At 40.0% G+C, this 23,608-nt stretch overlaps 2 protein-coding genes across 2 annotated transcripts in view; one reads left to right on the forward strand and one right to left on the reverse strand.

Moving 5' to 3' along the window:
- LOC121729938 (general transcription factor IIF subunit 1) overlaps nucleotides 1–8,971 on the forward strand; it is a 26,105-nt gene extending 17,134 nt beyond the window's left edge. The window contains exon 14 of the mRNA XM_042118670.1: nucleotides 8,961–8,971. The gene's annotated coding sequence lies outside the window, so the exon portion shown is untranslated. The remainder of the gene's footprint in view (nucleotides 1–8,960) is intronic.
- LOC121729937 (carcinine transporter-like) overlaps nucleotides 1,449–23,608 on the reverse strand; it is a 27,471-nt gene continuing 5,311 nt past the window's right edge. The window contains exons 2-12 of the mRNA XM_042118669.1: nucleotides 12,377–12,609; nucleotides 11,154–11,328; nucleotides 10,003–10,132; nucleotides 9,303–9,431; nucleotides 4,882–5,074; nucleotides 4,536–4,641; nucleotides 4,060–4,292; nucleotides 3,863–3,942; nucleotides 3,046–3,221; nucleotides 2,654–2,808; nucleotides 1,449–1,625 (exon numbers count right to left, since the gene is read on the reverse strand). Of these exons, the coding sequence (XP_041974603.1) occupies nucleotides 1,565–1,625; nucleotides 2,654–2,808; nucleotides 3,046–3,221; nucleotides 3,863–3,942; nucleotides 4,060–4,292; nucleotides 4,536–4,641; nucleotides 4,882–5,074; nucleotides 9,303–9,431; nucleotides 10,003–10,132; nucleotides 11,154–11,328; nucleotides 12,377–12,609 (1,671 nt within the window). The 3' untranslated portion in view covers nucleotides 1,449–1,564. The remainder of the gene's footprint in view (nucleotides 1,626–2,653; nucleotides 2,809–3,045; nucleotides 3,222–3,862; nucleotides 3,943–4,059; nucleotides 4,293–4,535; nucleotides 4,642–4,881; nucleotides 5,075–9,302; nucleotides 9,432–10,002; nucleotides 10,133–11,153; nucleotides 11,329–12,376; nucleotides 12,610–23,608) is intronic.

Here is a 23,608-nt window from a genome sequence, read left to right on the forward strand (position 1 = left end):
TGGAACAAGCTTATGTACTAGAGAACTATTTCAGTAAAAAAAAAATATCCACAGCCGAACATATAACCTCCTCGTTTTTTGGAAGTCGGTTAAAAACAATAAAGATTTAACATAATATTGTAGGAGAATGTTTACAAAAGGTTAATATGTTCTTAGGTCGCGAAATTTTTTTTATACTCGGGGTCACATCATAAAAAGGTTGAAAAACACTTATAATCCAAAATATAACGATGCACAGAATTTTAATCAAATTTTGACATTTCAAAGTTTTGCGGTTCTGTAGTAACCACATGATTAACAATAACAATATACCTATCTATTACTTAATACAATTTTTCAACAAAACATTAAAAACATATTAATATTTTACCGTGCGGTACTCATTGAGCAATACAAGTAGGCATCTACTGAAGAAATAAGAATACAGAGGAATCTCAATTACATACTATATTTCTTTTCAAAATATAGAGCCTATAATTAGCCTAGGCTATAGTAGTACGTACGTAGGTATTCATACACTTACTCATCACTATTTTGCTTTTTCATTAATGACAATATTGATTATTAACTGTATAATAATAAAATGCGCTCCGAGCATGCCCTCGTGAGAACGAGATAGCACTTTTGCGCGAGGGAAAGAGACAAGTAGCGGTGGGTTAATGTACGAATTGCCACGTGTTTACGATAAAGTATATTACAGTTGGAACTCGATAAACCAGACTAATTCGGATAACCGAAAATCCGGAGAATCGAATGTGTGAAGAAAAGCGGGTTCGGTGCATATTATGAATACTTATTGTTATGTGTTTGTTAAAAATTACACAGAAAACCAATGCTTATTTAATAATTATTAAGTAGTAAGCAGTGGTGGCTCTAGGGGGTGGCGAACAGTAGCTCTACCATGAGTTAAAAGCTATAGTATTTATTGATACTCGATATCGACTACGTAAATATTTAGTATGGCGATTTAAGTTCCCCAAGTAACCGCTAGAGGCGCTGTAAAATTTGCCATACAAAAAATTTACGGCAGTCGGAATCGAGTATCAAAAAATACTATAGCTTTAAACTTAACTTAAGCATGGTAGAGCTACAGGGTAATCCCCCGGGACGTCGCTCTTGCAGGGCCCTCGCAAGGCGCTAGGTATTTTATCGTAAGACAGAGGGTCTCGCAAAGACCTGCCACCCAGGGCCCCGCATAGACCTTCTGCCTGGGGCCTCGCAATGGCAAAGGCCGCCACTGATTAAAATACAATTTTACAGTGGCAGTCCGGATAATCGCGAATCCGTATAACCGAGGCCCGGATAAGCGAGTTTCTACTCTATGTACCATCGAGGAAATTGATTCCTAGGCAGTCGATAAACCAAAGTCATTTGGTCGAATCATGTCAATTCAATGTTAATTGTGATTTGTCGGATAAGTATGACATAACGCGACCAAACTACGTAGGTCCCCCATCTGCCTAGGAATCAACTTCTGTGATAGTACATTTTGTACTTGTTATGACGAGCGGCTTTAGCGACTAGCTAAGAGCCAGTGAGTAGTACCTAAGTTTGTGTACCGTCGTTAAGTAACCAAAGCTTTCTGTTTCTCATCCATCGCTTGCTCTTCCACATCCTCGGCTTTCCTGTTGGGAAATAGAAACGTGTCACAGTGAATAAATTGATAGATAAATAACATCTTAAGGCGATCGCTTATTTATCAGCATTCAGCACGCACGCGCCGAAGGCCTTTTACAATTCGTTGTATAAAATGATGTGAACCTCGCACATTCGTCCGCACCGTACGCGCTGCATTTCGTGTACTATGTGGTGCGCACGACGCGCAGGGCCCCGTAAGGGCTACTGGCGCCTGTGTGCAAAAAAAGGATTTTGGCTACCCCTTTAGGAAAATTTTTGCGGTCCTTGGTTTTGGCGCCCCTAAAGATGGCAATTTGGCGCCCCAGAGGATGGTGCCCGTGTGCATTGCACACATTGCACATATGGTAGCAGGGGCCCTGACAACGCGTATGGCGCGAATGGTGCTGACAAATGTGCGATCAGCTAATAAGAGCCAGGGGCAACCAGACCTACGTCTGCATTTGTAAAAACCTGAAAGTTTTCTGTACTTTCCCCACATAGAGTTAAGAACGACCAGCGAAAATCGACTATAGAGTTTTGGTCGCAGTTACTTCGGAAGTATCAAGTACCTAGTGAAGGTCTGCCTAGCTTTCGTTAAAATATATTTTGATCTTATTTTCTTAGCAGAAACTTATGGCTTTCAGACGGGATGTCTGACAGTTGAAAGCAACTAAGGCCTAAATAGGTACCACCGAGGAAGTTGATTTCTATGCAATTGACAGACCAACGTTACTTGGTCGAATATGTCAATTCAATGTTAATTGTGATCTGTCAGCTAGGTTTGACGTAACGCAACCAAACTACTTAGGTCCCCGATTTGCATAGGAATCAACTTCTCTGATAGTACATTTGAAGGGAGTCTCTAGTCCCTGAATCCTGATTCGGAAACTTAATCGCGCGACATCCAACAAACGCTCGCCGCGCTAGGCACTGACTAATGACCGCACGGTAAAGTTTCCGAATCCGTGTCAAACGGAAATAGTGAATCGCCTTGTTAATCGGGTAAAAACATCTCTACAAGTAAATTTTTACTCACCCGCACACTGTGAAGCTGCGCACGAACCGCTCGCCCTCGTCGATGGTCTGCGGCATCGGCTTGCCGTTGGTCTCCGGCACGAATATACCGACACTACCCCCCACCACCGCGCACACGCCCAGGATCAGCAGCGGCAGCGGTGACCATAGACGTTCCTGTACAAATGAGACAACAATTTTTTCTATAATCCTACCTTCTGAGGGGGGTGCTACCTCGTAGTTAGGGCACTATTCTCCTGCTATAATATTTTGTAACTATGTCTTAATAATTGTACCATGTTCTTTTGTATTGTGGGAGTCGGGACTTCGGGAGAACTTAATAAAGATTATTGATTGATTGAGAAAGAAACCAAGGTAAATTCTTTCTTCCGTGTCCACGAATGCCCGACTCACCGAATACACGATAAACGGCGATATGACGGTCGCGACGTATCCGCTGACGTGTATGAGGGAGGAGCCGGACGCGCGCACCGGCGTCGGCAGCAGCTCCGTGGACCACTGCAGCACCGTGTTGTACGACATGTTGATGAGGAACCGCGCCATTATCGCTAGAGTCACCTGCGGCACGCCTGCAACATGGGACAAGGAGTTTAAGACTCCAGTGAGAAATAAGAATCAATCAACAAGTTCATGGTCCTGTGCGATCGACACAGAGAAAAGTAGAGACGAATACAAACATTGACCCCGATGCCTTATGAACAAGGGCTGAACTCGCAAGAACACAAAATAATGTAGAGTACGATATCGTCTTTAGATTATGACAACATGACGTGTCTACCGGGAAAATATTATTATATTGAATAAATCTTATTTTACACAAATCACAATACAGTACCAAGTATGTGATATTTTACTGTAATGCTAAGTACTCACATACGGTTTTGCTCGATAGTTTTACTCGAAATCGAGCAAAAACCACCGTGTGGACCGCAAAACTCACAGCTCGAAGGCTCGCATCGAGCCAGTTTGAAGGCTCGAATCGAGCCGGCTTGACAATTTTTTGACACTAGTTTTCTTCGAGCAGGAGTAAAACTATCGAGCAATGCTGAATGTGTGTACGAAAGCCCGAGCCGTGGTTTTTACTCTACATGATTGGTCGATCGAGCAAAACCGTATGTGAGTACTAGCACTAAGGCTGTGGAGTGTGGACTGTGGTGTTTTCCCCTCAAGCCAGCCTATTAGAGCTGAAGGTGAGTACCCCAATACTCACCTTTGGGCACGAAGATCGCGATGAGAATCAACACGCCGGATATCGTCATCGGCACACACGTCAGCATTCGACGGCCCCATCTGACAATAAACATTAAGATCACTAGATTAATTTGAATACTATGCCTGGCGTTATAACTTAAGTATTTGAAACATGTCTCCACTACAGTTCAGTATCTAGCCACTATCATCACTCACTTGTCTAGCACGAAGGCAAGCAGCGTGACGCTGGGTATCTCCGTGGCTGATGTCAGGGTGAAGGTGATGAAGAAGTCCAGGCCGAGGCCCTCCGACATGCGCACGAGGCCGTCGAAGATCAGCGCGCACGCCATGTATATGAACACCAGCAGTATCGCCATGTTACGTAGTGGACCGCTGCGCATCAGGTCCACGATGGATTCTGACGTGTTGCGCGTCTGGTTGGATTTGATCTGGAAGAGGAGTATTAATGTTCAAACTTGTAAGTCGTACCTACATAGATGCTATGAAAGAAGTGCGTTGGCGTATAAATAATTTGTTTGGGTTACGTAAAGTGAATTTTTAACGTAACTAATACCAATTGGACCCGACATAGCCCAACCAAATTATAGCACTGCCTGACCTAATAATTATTATAGGTCTGATCACTGATGTCATTACCTATGTAGCTACAGAGCTTGAAAGTCGAAACTCACAACAAATTCATCCATCACTTCATCTGGGACTTTCGTGCCGTTGATTTTCTCGAACCGTCTGAGTACTTTCACAGCCTGGTTCACGCGGCCTCGTGATGTCAGCCATCTGGAGAAGACAAATTACTAATAAGGTGAATGGTAGAGCCTTAGGTAAAACTTTACGTACAGCTTAACCCGATATTTATTGAGTAGGTTCTACTCAGTATATTGAATCCACGAAACATGTTCCCCTTACTTGAAATGTTCGTTTGGTTATTAAACTCCAGTGTTTCCGTGTCCGGCACAATAAGGGTTCAGTCAGAGGCAAAACATTTGTCTAGGTAAAGGTACTGTTAGGCAAAGGTACCTGGCGCTCTCCGGCGCGGTGAAGGGCACAGCGAGGACCACGAGCATTGGTAACGACGTCGCCCAGATCAGCCGCCGCCAGCTGCCCAGCCACAGCGCCAGCCACGGCAGCAGGATGCAGCCGCTGCCGAAGTAGATCGCGATGGACATGTTCGCCACCCACGTGCGGTACTTGGCGCCCACGTACTCCAACGCTAGGGGGAAATGAGGATGGTGAGACTTTTTAAACGGAAGTGTCTGTTTTTTAAACTAGCAAAAAATTATAAGTAAACAAAAAACTTTAAAAAAAAAAAGCTTTTACTTACCTATTTAAAATTTAAACAGTCTAAAAAGAAGAAAATCTCCTTAAATTTTTTAACTATTAAGTTATAAACCTCAATATTATATTATACAATTTGGATGATAATAAGAGCTTGTCGCCTGATTTGTAAATAAACTAGTACCAATTTAACTGAGAACTGTTTATGTATATGTTACGTTACGGCTAATAGCCGAAGTGCGGCTACACCTAGTTTTACCCGGCTACAACTAGGTGCAGCCGGCCACATGCGGTTAAACTTAGGTGTATCCTACTTATCTTCGGTTACAACTAGGTTTAGCCTTCATTATAGCGGCTAGAACTAGGTGCAGCCACACACCGGTGGTTAAACTTAGGTGTATCCTATTTATCATCGGCTAGAACTAGGTTTTTCAATTCAGTTAAGGATTTTGGTTTTATTTTGAATTGTAATTTGCATAGTAGCATATGCTTTCCATTCTTAAAACAACGCCGAAACTCCCAAACTTGTATCTATAAAGAATCAGAAGTTCTCTCAGCACCTTCCGAACCACGGTATACCAGGTATATCTCGGTGCAAATCTTAGTTATTGGTAGCATATGCTTAGAATACTTCTCTTTTGAAAATCGGTTAACAAACGGCGGAGTAATCGTTGAACATTTAAAAACGAACATAAAACCTCCCCCATCTTGAAAGTCGGTTAAACTTGTAGCCTATGTGTTATTCTGATGTATAAGCTATATTATTGTAAAGTTTCATAAAAATCCGTTCAGTAGTTTTTGCGTGAAAGAGTAACAAACATCCATACATCCAAACAAACTTTCGCCTTTATAATATTAGTAGGAGTAGGATCTTCTCTTTATTAACTAATAGAATTAGACATCTTTGGCGCAAAGATAAAATCTTCTTAACTATGAAAAAAATCAACTAAGTTTTTGTTCTCTTCTCTCATATTTTTAAAACAAAATCTCAAAATAAAACCAAAATCCTTAACTGAACTGAAGAACCTACCTAGTTCTTGCCGATGATAAATAGGATACACCTAAGTTTAACCACCGGTGTGTGGCTGCACCTAGTTCTAGCCGCTATAATGAAGGCTAAAACTAGTTGTAACCGAAGATGAGTAGGATACACCTAAGTTTAACCGCATGTGGCCGGCTGCACCTAGTTGTAGCCGGGTAAAACTAGGTGTAGCCGCACTTCGGCTATTAGCCGTAACATATACATAGATTGCTAAATTTGCTGCCGTATGTACTATCAGAGTAGTTAATTCCTAGGCAGATGGCGGACCTAAGTAATTTGGTCGCGTTAAGTCAGTTAACTGCCTAGGGATCAATTTCCTCAATGGCACATTCGTTAGGCCTGAGAATAGGTTATTATCTACTTTTATACTAACACTAGAAACAATTTATAATAATATGGCAAAACAAGTTTACCGGGTCAGCCTTATAAAGTGCTGACTCGATGTTTTCAAATTAGTACAGTTCAAAATGTGTGCACTGTGCATACAGAGTGAGTTACCTCGCCGCTCGCGAGACCATAAACTCCATAAAGTATATAAGTAAAGTAACTATAACTACATAATATTTATAATACCTAGATTGCTGCCATATTTCCTGAATCGTTATAGTAAGTACGTCTACACTAGACCGAAAATACGCGGCCGAAGTTCGGCATGATTACGCCTGCAATGTATTTTAAATTGTCGATGACACACCATCATGCCGAAATTACGTCGCGTTATATGTATGCGTAGCGCATTGCTGACGTAATCGTGCCGCGTATTTTCGGCTTAATGTGTTTAGACACTAATACTGAAGTAGCGTATCGTTCGTTGTAAGACCGAACGATACGCAAGTCCGAGTACGGTCGAGTAACGAGTTAACGATTAACGAGTAGCGTAAGGCGATACTCGACCGTACGCTTGCGTATTTCTTTTTTTTATGATATAAGGGGGCAATCGAGCAAACGGGACACCCGTTTTGATGGAAAGCAACTACCGTCGCCCATGGACACTGGCACCATCAGAAGAGCTGCAGGTGCGTTGTCGGCCGGCAGAAAGTTACTCGAGAAACGCACGGTGGAAGACGGCCACTCATCAAGGTGATGAGGATGGTATATTTTTCGCGTGGGGTGATGGCGAAAAGTTGCAGGTGGTATGATTCCGAACAATTCCTCAGAGCATCCCCCGTGATACAACCGATAGAGGATTCAGCCTCACCTGTACTATCATCCGCATAGCAATGAATGCCGTTGGTCTGTAATGATATGCAGTATGAATAGGGTATTTTATTTATTTATTTAGGGTAGGCGATAGAACACAGCCCTGAGGGACACCAGCATCAACAGACTGAGTTTCCGAGCATTCGCCGACAACTACGACCTTTATGCTTCTATCTGCTTAGAAACTTGTGACCCACTTGTATAAAATCTCGGGCAGCTCGTATGAAGGAAGCTTTGATAGCAGCGCTTTATGCCAAACCCGATCAAAGGCCTTCGCAATGTCCAAACTATCAGCCAATGTCTCTCCCTTCGACTTAATTGCCTGAGCCCAACGATGAGTTAGGTACGCCACGAGATTACCAGGCTAGCGACCCTTACGGAACTCGTACTGTTTGTCGCTTAGTAATCCGCCATCCAAGTATCGAAGAAGCTGGCTATTGATAATGGATTCCATTATCTTCGAGAATTCATAATTATGTTACTTGTTAGTATTATATTTTGTGTAATTATTGTATTACAATTGCATGTAATTTTTTGTGTTTGAGCGGAACGCCTACAAACTGCTTGTTCAGTTTGGCGTATTAATGTATACTGTAAAACAATTGTAATAAAGTGAATAAAGTATTTAAAAAAAAAAAAAAAGAAGAGAGAGGCGATTGGTCTGTAGTTGGAAAGATTTGAGCGATCACCTTTTATGGGGATCGGGTGCACCAGCCTAAAGCCTTGGTGTCTTGGTCTTCCAAGAAGCCGGGACGATGCCAGAGGAATAGAAGAGCCGAAAAAGACGCGTCAAGACCGGAGCCAACTCTGGAGCACACTTTTTCAACACAATAGGAGGGATTCCGTCAGGCCCACTCGACTTTTGGATATCAAGGGAACGGAGGGCTTTTCGCACTGAGCGCTGATGAAACCGAACATCCGACATGATGCTCGAACATCGCGGTATGGTCGGCGGTTTCTGCCCCCCGTCATCTATGGTCGAGTTTGACGCAAATAACTTGCCCAGAAGATCGGTTTTGTCTTTTGCGTTCTGGGCCAACGATCCATTCCTACGTGTAGGGATGGTAGGGTTGGCTTGCAGAAATTCCCTTTAATGGCTTTCTTTTTGTTTTGTTCTACTAGTTGTCAGTAATTTACGTGACTAAAAGCTAAAAGAGCTGTTTCCAAATTTTCTGTAGGTATTAAAGGATTAAAAAGAGTGTTGTTTAATCTCATTAATCTGAATTCAAATGTTAGTTCAAATGCTGTGCTATCAATGTTTGCGAAGGATTTTTAATAGATAGAGGTGACGGTACGTGGTAATAAAATTAAGAACACCCGATATGTATTTTGGTAGCTTATCTACATTTTTATCAGATATTATCTTTTTTATCCTATTTACCTTAAAATTACCACTTTCGTTACAAGATCAATAATTAATGGAGCTCGGGCTCTTAAGGGCCAGAAACCGCTAAACTCTAAAGCGAAACTTGTTTGAGAGTTTAGTGGACGCCCCAAAAGCAGATCTTCCAAGTTCCGACCTAGGAAGATGGTACGCGCGTTGGCCGAAGTTGTATGTCACGACTCACGCAGATCTCAGAAACTTTGTTAGCGTGATTCGGACTGTTTGCTGTTGGGTCCGCTACACACTTTGAAATGTCAATGGGTATCCTTAATTCTTATACTTAACCTTAGACTGGCCATAGACGGACCGCAAGTTCCAGTCGGGACCAACTGCTCTAGAACGGTGGCGTCCCGTTGGCACCGACCACTCAAAAACTGCTCGAGCGGTCCGTGTATAATTGTATTGCGATTTGCGGGTATGAATTTAGTATGGAAACTCCAGATCGCCGTGCGGCAACCACATCTTGCAGTCGATTTTCAATTGCAAGATGCGGTGCGTCTATGGCCGGCCTTAGGCCTCTGTGTCAAAAAATCTTACCCAAGATATAAATGGTCATGAAGCAGCTGTCGTAGGCCATGCCGACCAGGAACCGCGTGAAGGCGAAGTCCCAGAAGTCCGTGGTGTAGATCGTCGCGATACCGCCCACTAGCGCGATCATGTTGGCACCTGCGAACATACCACATTAAGGGCCTGTTTCAGCAATTACTGATAAGTACCGGATATTAGGCAATCCACATATATGACAGATTCTCTATACTCTATCTGTCAGATAAGCGGTGTAACAGGCCCTCACTTGTACCATGGAAGAAATTGATTAATAGACGGACCTCCGTCAATTGGTTAGATTATGTCAATCCAATGTAAACTGTGATGTGCTGGGTTTGACATATTGCGACCAAATAACGCAGGTCCGCCATCTGCCTACGAATCAATCTTAGACTTACTCAGATAGTTATAGTTAGTACTATGCTATGCAAGAAGGAGGTAAGTATACCACAGAATATTATAATAGTACTCCGGTTACACAAGCGCCTCGTAACAAAACTATTTCAAAAGCATTCAGGATAAGGGAATTAGTATAATTACATTGATAACAAATTATCGACAAAAGTTAATGTCGTTGACTAACCTAACCCTAACCTAACCTACTACTTCGGTGGACGGTAATCCTTTTTTTTAACATTTGAGGAAACAGTATTCTTTTAAGGCTACACTATGTTAGTAGTAAAATTCTTACCAACCAAGGCTGGGACTCTCCCGAAGCGATCAGCCGTCCATCCGAAGAACACTCCGCCCACCAGGGAGCCAGAGAAAAACGCCGCCTGGGCTGAGGGTATGTAGCCAGCGTTGTCGCACACCCATTCTCTCTGGAAAATAATTATTTTGGTAAGGATCATCACACAATCTTGTATTGTGCACGCCTGACCTCCACCTCTTCATTAGGTAGGTAATTAAAGTTTTAATCGAATTTATAAGCGATCTAAGGAACGAGGGTTGGTGTCAGGTTTTGAAACAATGAGACAGCAAGAATGCTTCCAAACCTTCCATCTGAAATGACTTTCCGTTTTAGAAGCTGTTTAAAAAAACAGTACATCAAAACCCTAACCAAAAAATTAACAGGCGATATAACGTTTTTCCTCCAATAACCAGGTATAACTGGTTATTGGAGGAAAAACCACACTAAAATTGCATCAGCGACTGTCCAAACCAATTAGATGCTATCTGTCGGAGATAGGTGTTATCAGTTTCCGGAAAAAAAACAATGTTTATTGGTATGTCCTGCTCAAGGACAAGGCCTAATCCGTTTTATCGTTTTGCACAAAGTAACGGAGCGAATCATTGCATAATTTCTTACTATGTTACTTATTTCGAAGTTTGTTATGTACATAAATTATAGAGTCTGTTTTTAGATTGTTACTGGGTACAATCATCATTAATCTCAGTTATGTTTTACAACTTCTCCGTTTGTCCCTAGTAAGTTAGTCCGCACTCCGCAATAAATAGAGACACACGTCATCCCTTCAGGTCTTCTGCACAATTTGTGTTGTTTGTCATAAGATTTATAGGACAGTTTTTCAGCAACTTACACATAATATTGTCAGCAACGTACGCGCCCGCGCCGTGCGCATCGAACGCACCCCGTAGTAGACGAAATACGGCGCGTACCTACGGTGCGGGTGAATGTGGGAGGTTTTTCACGTCATCGTATAAGTATAAATTACAACGAATACTAAATCGGCACGTTCGGCGCGTGCGGCGCTTACGTTGCTGACAAATGTGCGATCACCTTAGATAAGTATTTGTGTCACAGCGCTCAATGAAACAGATGTCCATTCTATAGCTGCATAGCTGCAATTCGTCATAAGCAAAAGGTGAAACAAAACTTACCTCACTAACAACGGTGTCATACGGTATGTCCACCAGCTCGAACTCCCAGCCGTTCTTGCAGGGGACCACGGGTGTATCGGGAGGGATGTTGAGAGTGGCCAGCACCTCCGTCCAATTGGCGTCGTACATCAGGCAGCGGCCGTCGTCCACGCCGACCGGCATGGTGAGGTTGCGTCTGCAAGTCACCTAATATGGAGTCAACTGGATGACGATCGTATATGAAAATTTGATATTTGGTGGACGCTTTGAGTGATATCAATTACGGTGTCAATTTAACTAACGTCTGTTAAAGTAAATAGTTACGTAACTATAAAATTGTCTCTCGCTCTTTGCTTGTTAAAAAGAAGAAATGAACAGGCTAGGCAGTAGCCCTGGCACAGGGCGTAGTATCTGGGGGGGCGCAAAAATGGCCAAACCAGGCAGGAGTATTATTTTTTTCGGTTTGCTCCCGATAATAGTTCCCGCTGCGCCCCTAGAGCACGATCCCAACAGTAAAATAGACCAATACATTGCTTTGCATTTTTGCATCTAAAAAAGCAAGGGCGCAGTTGTAAAAGCTCGCACAGGGCGCAAAAAAGACTGTTTACGGCACTAAGGCTAGGCGTCGTCAACATTGGTATAACAACATAGTCGTTGGTTAAATTAGAACTTAATGTCACATAAAAACTATGGGCTGGAATACGCTCCGTAGGTACGCTCAGTAGGTGTTCGTATAATTGATAAAACAAGAGAAAATGTAGAGTTAAACATAACTTAGAAAGAATTTTGTAATAAGAAAGAGTAAATAATAACTATAGTATGCAACAAAATTAAATTGTAACAAGCAATAAAATGGATGTAAACAACAGAAACATAGATGTACTTCAAATCAACGACCGACCTGCAGCTAAAGTCGGTCATTCGCGTGGCCTTTGCGATAGCGACATAGGGGCATGGATTAGAATATACGATTTCTATGTATCTATCGTAATCACTGAACTGTTCACTATCATAGTTTATATGTAGGTGATTTGAAAATGATTATTGCATACATCGGATTTTTTGTGAAATCTGGTAAAAATACTATAAATATAACTAACCTAAATTTTTCTAACTACGTATTGCTTTTATTGTTACAAAATAATTACTTGTATATCACTAAGTAAAAGTATGCCAGTATTAAGAATTTAACAAGTACTTTTTTCTATGATTCATATTATGCTTATGATGGAAGGTTTACTTACCTAAGTTCCATGTCTAAATGACTCAACTCAGGAACTTTACACCAGTGTTTCTGTGGAGTCGGAGTGACGAACATCTGGACGAAGTAGACAAATGCGAAGAAGAATCCAAATGGCGCCATTCCCAGAAACATCAGCTTCTGGTATCGCCCGAACTCCCCGATGTATCCCAGAATGGAATCCAGAATATCTTCATCCTTTTCCTTTCCATGTCCAGTTTTCTCCTCCTTGGAATCCTGAAAAGAAGATGATTAGGTCATGAAAATTATTTAGGGTATAATAGGTGTAAAAATACACAACCATGCTTGGCGTAGGACTCTGTGATGTTGCAGGTGTCTGCATAAGATTTACGCCTTTATAATTTTTCTAACTATAAAGTAATTATAATTATATTGTTGTAGTGATAGCATATTATTCGATGTCATTATTCTTCTTCTTGTCAAAAATATTTTTAAACATTTAAAGCCTGCGAATAATTGGAGCCTTGAACTTTTGAAACTGTGGAAAGACTCTTCGATTCTTTGGAGGATTAGCATAGGATTAAAATAAGTACGTAATCTACATATCATCCGATATTATTATCTAGTTATTAAAATATGGACCTAGGATATATCCTTGTTGTATCCTGAGTTAATAGAAGTTACTTGATGGCATTAACGCCTAATTTTTGTTTGGTTGATGGTTTCACAGCACGTAATTGTGTTTAATGACGAAATTAATGCCCTAATTTGTGCTTATGAATGAACCTTGCGTGTTGCATACAATCAAACGCCTGGGACAGGTCACTTACATACCATGTGCGCCCTGTAGTTACTTGTAAACGGTATGACAGTAAATAGACATTTTTTTTAATATCATACTATACTCCACTCGGGCTAACTCATAAACCTATAAGTATATATTAAGTCTATGGGCTAACTTGTCGCTAACGGTCGTTGATTCCCTGTCAAAAACTTGTCATTTTCCATATAAACCGCGATTGACAATGAAGTGTCAGATATTGTCAATCGTGGTTTTATATGGAAAATGACAAGTTTTTGACAGGGAGTCAATGACCGCTAGCGACAAGTTAGCCCGAGTGGAGTATAATCCATACTCTTAATATTATAAATGCGAAAGTGTGTCTGTCTGGCTATCCGTCTGTCTGTCTGTCTGTTTGCTATCTCTTCACGCCCAAACCGCTAAACTGATTTTGCTGAAATTTGGTTTTTTGATACTTTGAGTCTCGAGAAAGGACATAGAATGCTTTTTATCCCACAAAAACGTACGGTTCCCGCGCGATAAACGAATATTGGCGCAACGGCGTTGCGGGTGTCATCTAGTATTGGATAAATCCTTATTTACATTGGTAGTATTATATACTAGCGAACATCAGCATCACTATATTATTCTAGACTGATCAGGATCAATGCCACCAATAGTAAAATATGAGTGTACCTATGTCAAAAGTCATAAAAGTACACTCATACAATGATATTCTATGTTACTAAGTATTTTAGAAACTCATTGCACTCGTATCTCACTATTTGCCAAAGTAGATCGGTAGGTGCAAATTTATTGACCCTAAGAAACAAATGATTATGGAGGTAATAGTACGGAAGAAAGTATTAAATCAATCTTACCTTATCGGTATTTAAGTCGTTAAGCATCATGTTGAACGTTCAAAAATCAAAGTCAGTGTTTGTGATACGGTAGGATTTGACTGAACTGATTTACCAATGATCTCATAATACTTACCTAATATGTTAAAAGTTGGAATCGATAAAAATAATATCTTGCCTTATCTAATGACATATAGATGATCATGATAAACCGTACGTACCTATGAGAGTAGTAAAATCCTACGTTATTTAGTGGCAAAAGATAGTTTCATTCATTCAGTAAAGAATGAAACTAAAAGTTAAAACTCATTTCTTTATATTTGTGCAATTTTTTTTTTAGTATTTTGTATCACTAATAAAACTGACGTAGACTAACAGTCAAGTAATCGTCATACAAGACTCTAGTAAGCAAAGAGAATATAATCACTACGTTTTACTAGTAAGTATAATATTATGGAGATTGTAGACCTTTATGTTTATCCTTGTAAACACAGTAAAAAGAGTAAGTAAATTAGACCAAGCATACAGTATGGAGCTTTCCCGTTCTTGTAACTCCGGTTACAATAAAGAAAGTTGTGATAAAATACCGCAACCAAAACATAATAATAATAATTATCAAGATCAATCAGTGGTTTTTATCATTGTTTTAGCGCACATATTAACCAAGATTACATACGGAACCCGATCAGATATTTACACCTTTTTGCTATCTGATATAAGATTTGCATCTTCTAAAATTATGACGACAGACGGACCAATGACGCAACCATATTAGTGTAGGTAATTGTTGTGTAATTTACAACTTATTTTATCTGACTGTATGTGATACTCGTGAGTCGTGACCAACATTGATTATTTCACGGTTAATTAGAAGACCGTTTGATAAGCAGATATTAAAGGTAATTAATAATTATATAGTAATGATGTTATATTGATAAATGACAGTGCCGTAAATAGGGCGGTGCTACCGGTGCCCAGGCACAGGGCGTAGACTCTGGGGGGAGGGGGGTTTTTTTTTGCTCCCGATAAGTACTTCCCGCTGCGTCCCAGAGATGTTTTCCAATGTAGTAAAAAAAATCTGCAGCCAAACATATTGAAATATTCTTTATTGTGCACACTTATAAAGATACAAATTAAGGAGTACAAGAAAAAGGACAAAATATTCAGGTGTCACAATGGCGGCCTTATTACTAGGTAGCAATCTCTTCCAGGCAACCACCACGGGCAAAGGTGAGATTGCAGTAAAGAAGAGAAACGTGCATGTGCAAACAAAAGAATACAAAAAAAAACACAACATGCATAATAAAAATATACAATAATACTATACATATATATTATAAATATAATAGAATGATACTATACTTAAATTACTAATAGATATAATAGTTATAGCAGACACGGATAGTAATTAATAATTTAAAGTGTAATTTAACTCACAACAAATGCATGGATTATGATTAAGTATTATTTTTACAGATAGCTAAATAATGCGACTTGACGAGACTTTTGAAAGCATTCAATGTTTTTGCAAGTCTGATATGCTTTGGCAACGAATTCCAGAGCCTTATACCAGTAACAACGAAGGAGGAACCGTAAAATTTTGTTTGATGCACGGGCATTTCTAGTTGATGATTCGACGCAGATCTGAGCTCCCGAAATACAAATTTTTCTTTTAAGTAAATAGGTGTCGTAGGATCATTTATGATGTTGTAAACGAGTGATAGTATACGAGCATCTCGTCGAAAGCGTATGGGCAGCCACTTCAAACTCGTACGAAATTCAGACACGTGGTCGAATTTTTTTTAGCCCGAATATAAATCTGATCGCAAGGCAAACATAATATAACCTTCTGCTTTTTAGAAGCCAGTTAAAAAACAAGGGTGCAATTATAAGCTCGCACAGGGCGCAAAAAAGGCTATTTACGGCACTGATATACGTACGTGGGAGAGCCATGCTTCGGCACGAATGGGCCGGCTCGACCGGAGAAATACCACGTTCTCACAGAAAACCGGCGTGAAACAGCGCTTACGCTGTGTTTCGCCGAGTGAGTGAGTTTACCGGAGGCCCAATCCCCTACCTTATTCCCTTCCCTACTCTCCCCTATTCCCTTCCCTTCCCATCGTTACCCTCCCCTATTACCCTGTTCCCTCTTAAAAGGCCGGCAACGCACCTGCAGCTCTTCTGATGCTGCGAGTTGTCATGGGCGACGGAAGTTGCTTTCCATCAGGTGACCCGTTTGCTCGTTTGCCCCTTTATTTCATTAAAAAAAAACTGATAAATGATACTGCACGCATATAGAGAGTAGACGTAGAGACACCTTTAGGTGCTTAGTGCAGCAACAGAAAAGGGATTTATTTCCACGGAAGAATAAACATAGTGACAGATTCCCAAAGTATTTTCCCCTATCTGTTTATCCGTCACATTCACTGACTTGAGTGAGGAACTAACAAGCATGGGTAAAAAAGTGTGCTCCTTCATACTGCGCACACTTTTGGATACTCTAAAATAACTAATGGTTATGGGTTTTTGTTGAGAGACCTTGAATTGAATTTTGTTGTACAGAATGATTTATTTATTTTATTTATTCGTTTATTTTTATAAGTAGTACCTAACAAATCCGAGGTTGTGTTATCACGTAGAGCCTCACAATTTGACATTACATTTTATAGTCATATGGCCACTGCAGGCACGTTTGCAGCGGTGAATCGTTGAACCCAATTTTCTATGACTCGGACACACATTTCGGCTGTTTCGCGTTAAATTTTGGCTCTGAGCCCTTCCAACGTCGTCGGCTTATCCAACGACTTGACACAGGCCCAAAGAAAAAAATCTGGAGGCACGAGGCGGTCAATCTACTGATCCATTTTCAATAAATCGATTGTAGTTTGAGTATTAAATAAATTGAGTAGAAATAATTTAAAAAATCGGCCAAGTGCGAGTCGGACTCGCGCACGAAGGGATCCGTACCGGTATAGAGTGAAAGTAGACAAAAAATTGTGTTTTTTGTATGGGAGCCCCCCTTAAATATTTACTTTATTTTAATTTTATAAGTACAAATACAATTAAGGATTTTGTGAAAATGTCAAGTGCCTAACTGTTACCATTATTGATTACGAGCAAAAAAGGCCAAAAAATCACGTTTCTTGTATGGGAGCCCCCCTTAAATAATAACTATATTTTATTTTTCGTATTTGTTGTAATAGCGGCAACAGATATACACAATTTGTAAAAATTTCAGAAGTAGCTAGCTATAGCGGTTCTTGAGTTACAGCCTGGAGACAGACAGACACGGAACGGACGAACGGACAGACGGACAGACATTGAAGTCTAAGTAATAGGATCCCGTTTTTACCCTTTGGGTACGGAACCCTAAAAAACACCGAATTTAAATAGTACTTCGCGATCGGCGATGGGATGAATCGTTAGGATGGCTACAATACATATTATTTGAAATGTCTTCTTTCCAACAAACAGAAGTATCAAAATCGGTTTTTAATAAGCTATCGGCGAACATACGTAAAAAGCATAAGAAATTATTAATTACACGGTCGAATTTAGAAACCTTGTAACGTTATTAGCATACGCAAAATTTGCCTAGTAGTGGCTACTAAGCAAATTTTGCGTATGCTAATAACGTAGAGGTATATATAAATTACAATAAAATTAAGCTATTTACATACGCGTTTAGCAATTCAAATGACCTTAAGGTTTAAAATATCCTCTCGAATATAATAACTCTTATCCTTGGAATATAATTATCTGGGAGCACGGCAGTGCTCCAGCCAAGCTTTTTAGCAAAGGCACGGCCGTAGCATACTTTTCTCGAAGCGGTTCGCGGCTTTTTCACACCCCCTTTATCTTCGATGTTAACAAAGCTAGGAATTTAGAATTTCGGTGACTAGGATCCAATCAGTAGCTGATTATTTCTCTAGTGCTCATTGCCGAGCCACTATAACAACTATAAAATAAAGAAAACTATTGATAAATTCACTGAATGTTGATTTAAATTACAAAATAAGTTGAAGGCTTGGCTTGAATGTGATCTGAAAACTTTTAACGATAGATATATTGCATTGCTATGCAATAATTTGCTTGGCTCCTTTTTACATTTAATGTTTTGGTGGAATTTGGAAATTTTTATAAAAATACTAGCTGTCCCGGTGAACTTCGTGTCACTTTAAAACCTTCCCTGGACTTCTACGAATATTTTAAGACTAGACTTTATATTTGACTTTTAAGTACTTATTATCACAAATCTTTTGTCTGGGAGTATAGAAAAGTGTTGTTTTTAGACTTTTTCAGGAAATTTAAATTTTGTTTTAGAATTTTTCTCTCCGTAAGAACCATCCTCGTACTTCAAGGAATATTTAAAAAAAGAATTAGCGAAATCGGTCCAACCGTTCTCGAGTTTTGCGCTTAGCAACACATTCAGCGACTCATTTTTATATTATAGACTAACTGTCCCGGCAAACGTTGTTTTGCCATATATATTTTTTTTGGTATGAAAAATAGATGTTGGCCGATTCTCAGACCTACTCAATATGCTCACAAAATTTCATGAGAATCGGTCAAGCCGTTTCGGTGGAGTATGGCAACGAAAACTGTGACACGAGAATTTTATATATTAGATGAATCAGGTGGATAATGAATACGAGTACGTACTTAAACTTATATTTCTGATACGTCGAGTATACCGTACCTAGAAAGCTGCTGGTAATCACAATTATTTAGTATTACAGGCGAATTTTCCTCTCTACACGTTCGCATTGCTTGTACTGGTCCCTTAGCCCAGACGTTTTCTTTATCGCTTCTTTATATAATTGCCGATAAAAATTTATGTAATTGATATACCTATTATTAAGCGTTCGATAATAATATGAAGACTTTGACGTTCGACTCGTGTAATCTAAATTCCATACATTTTCTCGGCGACTCTCTAAAGAAGCGATAAAGAAAAAGTCTTTGCTAGGGGCTCTGTTCCATCGTTGGCCAAATTTGGCTCAAAATGATTATGTAGCTACATAATAATTTTGAGAAGACGTAATGAAGTGTATACTTTTGACCTGTATTCGTATTTTTAAAATTGTTAAGGGTCGAAAGCAGTTAAATCGTTGAAGCATCGTTATTCGTTATTTTATGCACTACAGCCTCCAACGGCTCTTCAGATGGAGATAAAATCTGATATTGAAGTATATTGATAGCTTCTGAAATCTTCATACCTTTCTGCCTATATTGGTCGTAAAGGCTTGGAAACAAAAGTGTTTATCCTCTTCATAAAACCATAAATTTTGTTAATTGGAATCGGGAACTAAATAATACCTACGCTCATAGTACTTAAAAGACCTCTGTAAAAAAAGGGATTACTATTTTGCCAACAGAGGAGAGTGATTTAAGCTTCCATTTGTACATTGGTTCAAGCATACACTTTAATTTGCCCATAGCTTATATGAAATGTATTTATGGTTTTTAAATTACGCGACAAAAACCATTTTGTCACTTACGCCCTTTCCATTTTTTGCTGTTCCTTTGCTTGTTTTCCATGAGAGGCCGCGCCGCGCCGGGACGGCCTCTCATAGAAAACAAGCAAAATATAGCAATCTAAAACATATCCAACACGGTTTTTTACTTTAACGCGGCGTCAACAAAAGATACCATGAAGCGTGCCGCGTGATGAAATTAGTCAACAGAACATGCGTCTGTTTTAGATCTGTCTATCAAATGATCCATATCTAAATATGAAACAAACGGCGAAACGAACACGTAACCAGACAGGGTCGTGTGATGGTAAGCGATTACCGCCTATGGACTGAGACCTATGGATTAGAGATTACTCCTCTGGTATTGTAATAAGTATTAAAGTGTTTTGTATGAAACCCATGGGCCATGGGCCATGGCTATCCCACGGTAATTGTACAACTCGTAATATTATGTTGCCCATTAAAGCGTATCGTTTACGCTTCGCAGCTGGCACTGTTGACATTATGTGGGTTAAACCATAAAGTTAATATACCTAGCGGAATAGAGAAACAAAGGCCTGAGCAAGAGAGATGTCACTATCAGTAACACTGCGTGGTAAAAAAAAACATGTGAGATACATGACAGCAGCACTCTTTTTTTGACGTCCAGTCGGCACGTGCCGCACGTTGACAATTTAATCTCATAGAATTCATGTTCAATCATGCTTGTGTAAGTGTATACGTACACATATTTTCCACACAGATGAAAACCAATTTCGGTTTCGTTTGACAGCTCGAGATTGTTGCTCTATTCCGCTAGGTACCTATATTAACTCTATGGGATCGATCAATTGCAAATAAACTGGGTGCATGGTCAAATTGGACCCGATGGTCTCGATAGCAAAAAGTTGTACTTATATTTTTGGGATGATATTGGGATCAGGCATAGCAAGAGCCATTTTTAAGTTTTCTTTTTACTAACCAAAATGAAAAAAATGTAGAGTCGCTACATTAGCGGGCTCCTAGACGATCAATTTTATTGCGCAATATCACGTATTGTACAATTTTATTGAGCGTCTAGGGTAAGTATTGAACGCTCCCGCCTTTCAATCTTATTGTCAAATAAATTGTTCAATATTATTAAGTAGTATATAAGTACGTCTAGCTAGGAGCCCGCTTAGAGGGCGGGCGGTTTTGCGCGTTTTTTTTCTGTAAATTTTTGCGCCTGGAATCCAAAGGTCATTTAAATTTGGTACAATGCTAACACTAACACATGTGAAGAGTGAATGCATAATGTTAGCCCATTGAGTATTGTTTAATTCATGAGCACATCTGTATTTGTGTTCCGTAGAGAATTCTGTAGGCCAATGTAGAGAATTCTGTGTTACAATCATTGTGACCATCATGGTTATTGGTCATCCATCACAGCCAAACGTACAGAAGAACCTTTAGCTCATGATAGTTCCTGAAAGCCGAGTCCCATCATTACTCTCGAAAGCGGTCTATATACGACCTAACGCCTCCGTGTCTAGTGGTATAGAGCGCGCCGATCTTGACTCGGAGGTCGTGGGTTCGATTCCCCCGTTGGAAACATGTTATTTACAAGTGTGGTTAGGTTAGGACGATGCAGGCTGATCACCTGATTGTCCGACAAGTAAGATGATCCATGCGTCGGGTGGTGCACACACACTTGGGCACTACTGTATGGGGAAACTCGTGACGCTCGGGCCCTTGCCCATACAAAAGTGAAAATATTTTTCGTCTTTCAGAGCTGCTACTTTCACAGTGAACTTTCTACAAGGAACATGTACACAGTCTATCACTTATTATCACTTATTTTTGTTACATCCTGTAGAAATGGGAATAAGTGCATAAAACCTGCTTAGTGCTTGTGTAACAAAACTAAGAAATAATACTTTAGGTTGTGTTACATGTAATATGTGTTCCTTGTAGAGAGTTCACTGTGAAAGTAGCGGCGCTGAAAAACCAATTTTTTTTCATTTTTGTATGGGCAAACGCCCCTGCATCATGAGTTTCTACTTTCGACATACAAAAGTGAAAAAAAATTTGGTCTCTCAGCGCTGCTACTTTTACAGTGAACTCTCTATAAGGAACACATACACACCCTAAAGTATTATCACTTAGTTTTGTTACACCTTGTAGAGTACTGCAGAACATGAATTTCCACCAAAAACCGTAGATTCAATAACAAATGACATGAAATGAACAGACATTAGAATCACAACGATGAATGTTTAACACGCTTATTATTTTACGAGATGATTGACAAGACTGAACAATAAGTAATGTTTAACTGGCCATTGTTAATTATACACAGTTAATTTAGTTTGTGGTTAGTTGAGAATTAGCGCGTGGTAAGTCGCCGACATGGTGCCTTACTCCGTACTCGCTGTTGTACAAAAGCTAAGTTGGTGTGGTTGGTACAAAATACAAATAATCATGTAATTTGTTTGACAAATAAAAAGAGCACACATGACAGCAGAGGTGTCGGTGAAGTGTGAACCCAGATAATATATTATGTAAGAGGGTGTAACAAAACTAAGTGATAATACTTCAGAGTTCAGGGTGTATAGAGCGCAGACTGACAATTTTTTTTTTACTTTTGTATGGGGAAACTCGTGACGCTGCACTGGGGCACTTGCCCATACAAAAGAGACAAAAATTATCTTTCTGCGCTGCTGCTTTCAAAGTGAACTTTCTACAAGGAACACGTACACACCCTAAAGTATTATCACTTAGTTTTGTTACACCCTTGACCCTGCAGTATACCTAAAGGGTGTAACAAAACTAAGTGATAATACTTTAGGGTGTGTACGTGTCCCTTGTATAGAGTTCACTGTAAAAGTGGCAGCGCTGAAAGAGCAAATATATTTTTTGTGATTTGTATAGCCAAGCGCCCGCGCCCCAGCGCACAGCGTCAGGTGTTTGCCTATGCAAAATTAAAAAAAAAAGTTTTTAACGCTGATACTTTGACAGTGAACTCTACACTCTCTTACACTCTCTTACCTACTCTAACTCTTACCTACCCTAAAATAATATCACTTTGTTACGCGTTTTGTTACACGTTGTATAATAATAGATACGCCCGTAACTCCGTTTCGCCAGAATTCGTTCATCGCGCGGGAACCGTATATTTTTCCAGGATAAAAAGTATCCTATATCCTTTCCCGAGACCCAAAGTGTTTCCACACCTTTCAGGAAAATCTGCGGCTTGGGCGTAAAGAGGTAATAGACAGAAAGACACATTTTCGCATTATGCATATAATAATATAGTAAACGAGATGAGGCTACGTTGCACGGTGCACCAAAATTCGTTCACCGCACGGAAAAGTATGTCCATACCTTTTAGCAAAATCGGTTTAACGGTTTGGGCGTGAAAAGGTAACTGACAGACAGGCAGCAAATCAGACTCGCTTTCTTATTTTAAATATCAAATATGGATACTTATATTAGACCATAGACGATAGACTGAATGGTGATAGGTCTGGCAAAGCTAAAGAATTCGTGGGATATTGGTAGTACCTCACCATTCAGGAAATATACAAGCCAAAGTATTATAATATAAAGCATAAGGCTGGTTTTATAGTTAAGCGTTTCGCAGCGCCGTTGGAGCGCGCGCGTTCTAAGATGTAACGAACATACGGGCGAACGGCGCTGCTCAAGCGCGCGACTTAGAAACGCAACTACTACCCCCATACATCTTCGAACGCGCGGCGCTCCAACGGCGCTGCCGAAACGCTTAACTATAAAACCAGCCTAACATGTAGCGTGGGTTTAGGCATTAGGTTCATGGTTATTGCCACAATCTTAAATAAGTTGTTTTCAAGGATTTGAACTGACCCAGGTTAAAAGTTCAATCGATTACCATTAGTCCACGTTAGTCACGCGAAAAAAAATGTTACTTCACTGCAGCTTATAAGCACCATATAGTTAATATACCTAGCGGAATAGAGAAACAAAGGTCTGAACAAGCGAGATACACATTTTTACACACAGATGTAAACCAATTTCGGTTTAGTTTGACAGCTCGAGATTGTTGCTCTATTCCGCTAGGTATATTAACTTTATGATAAGCACACAACTCAACAACTTTCTTGGTCACTACTGCCTACTGGGTACACCCCAGTGGCGAAGAGTCCATATAACCCGATTCCCGT

This window comes from Aricia agestis, chromosome 8, assembly GCF_905147365.1.
Source record: "Aricia agestis chromosome 8, ilAriAges1.1, whole genome shotgun sequence".
NCBI lineage: Eukaryota > Metazoa > Arthropoda > Insecta > Lepidoptera > Lycaenidae > Aricia > Aricia agestis.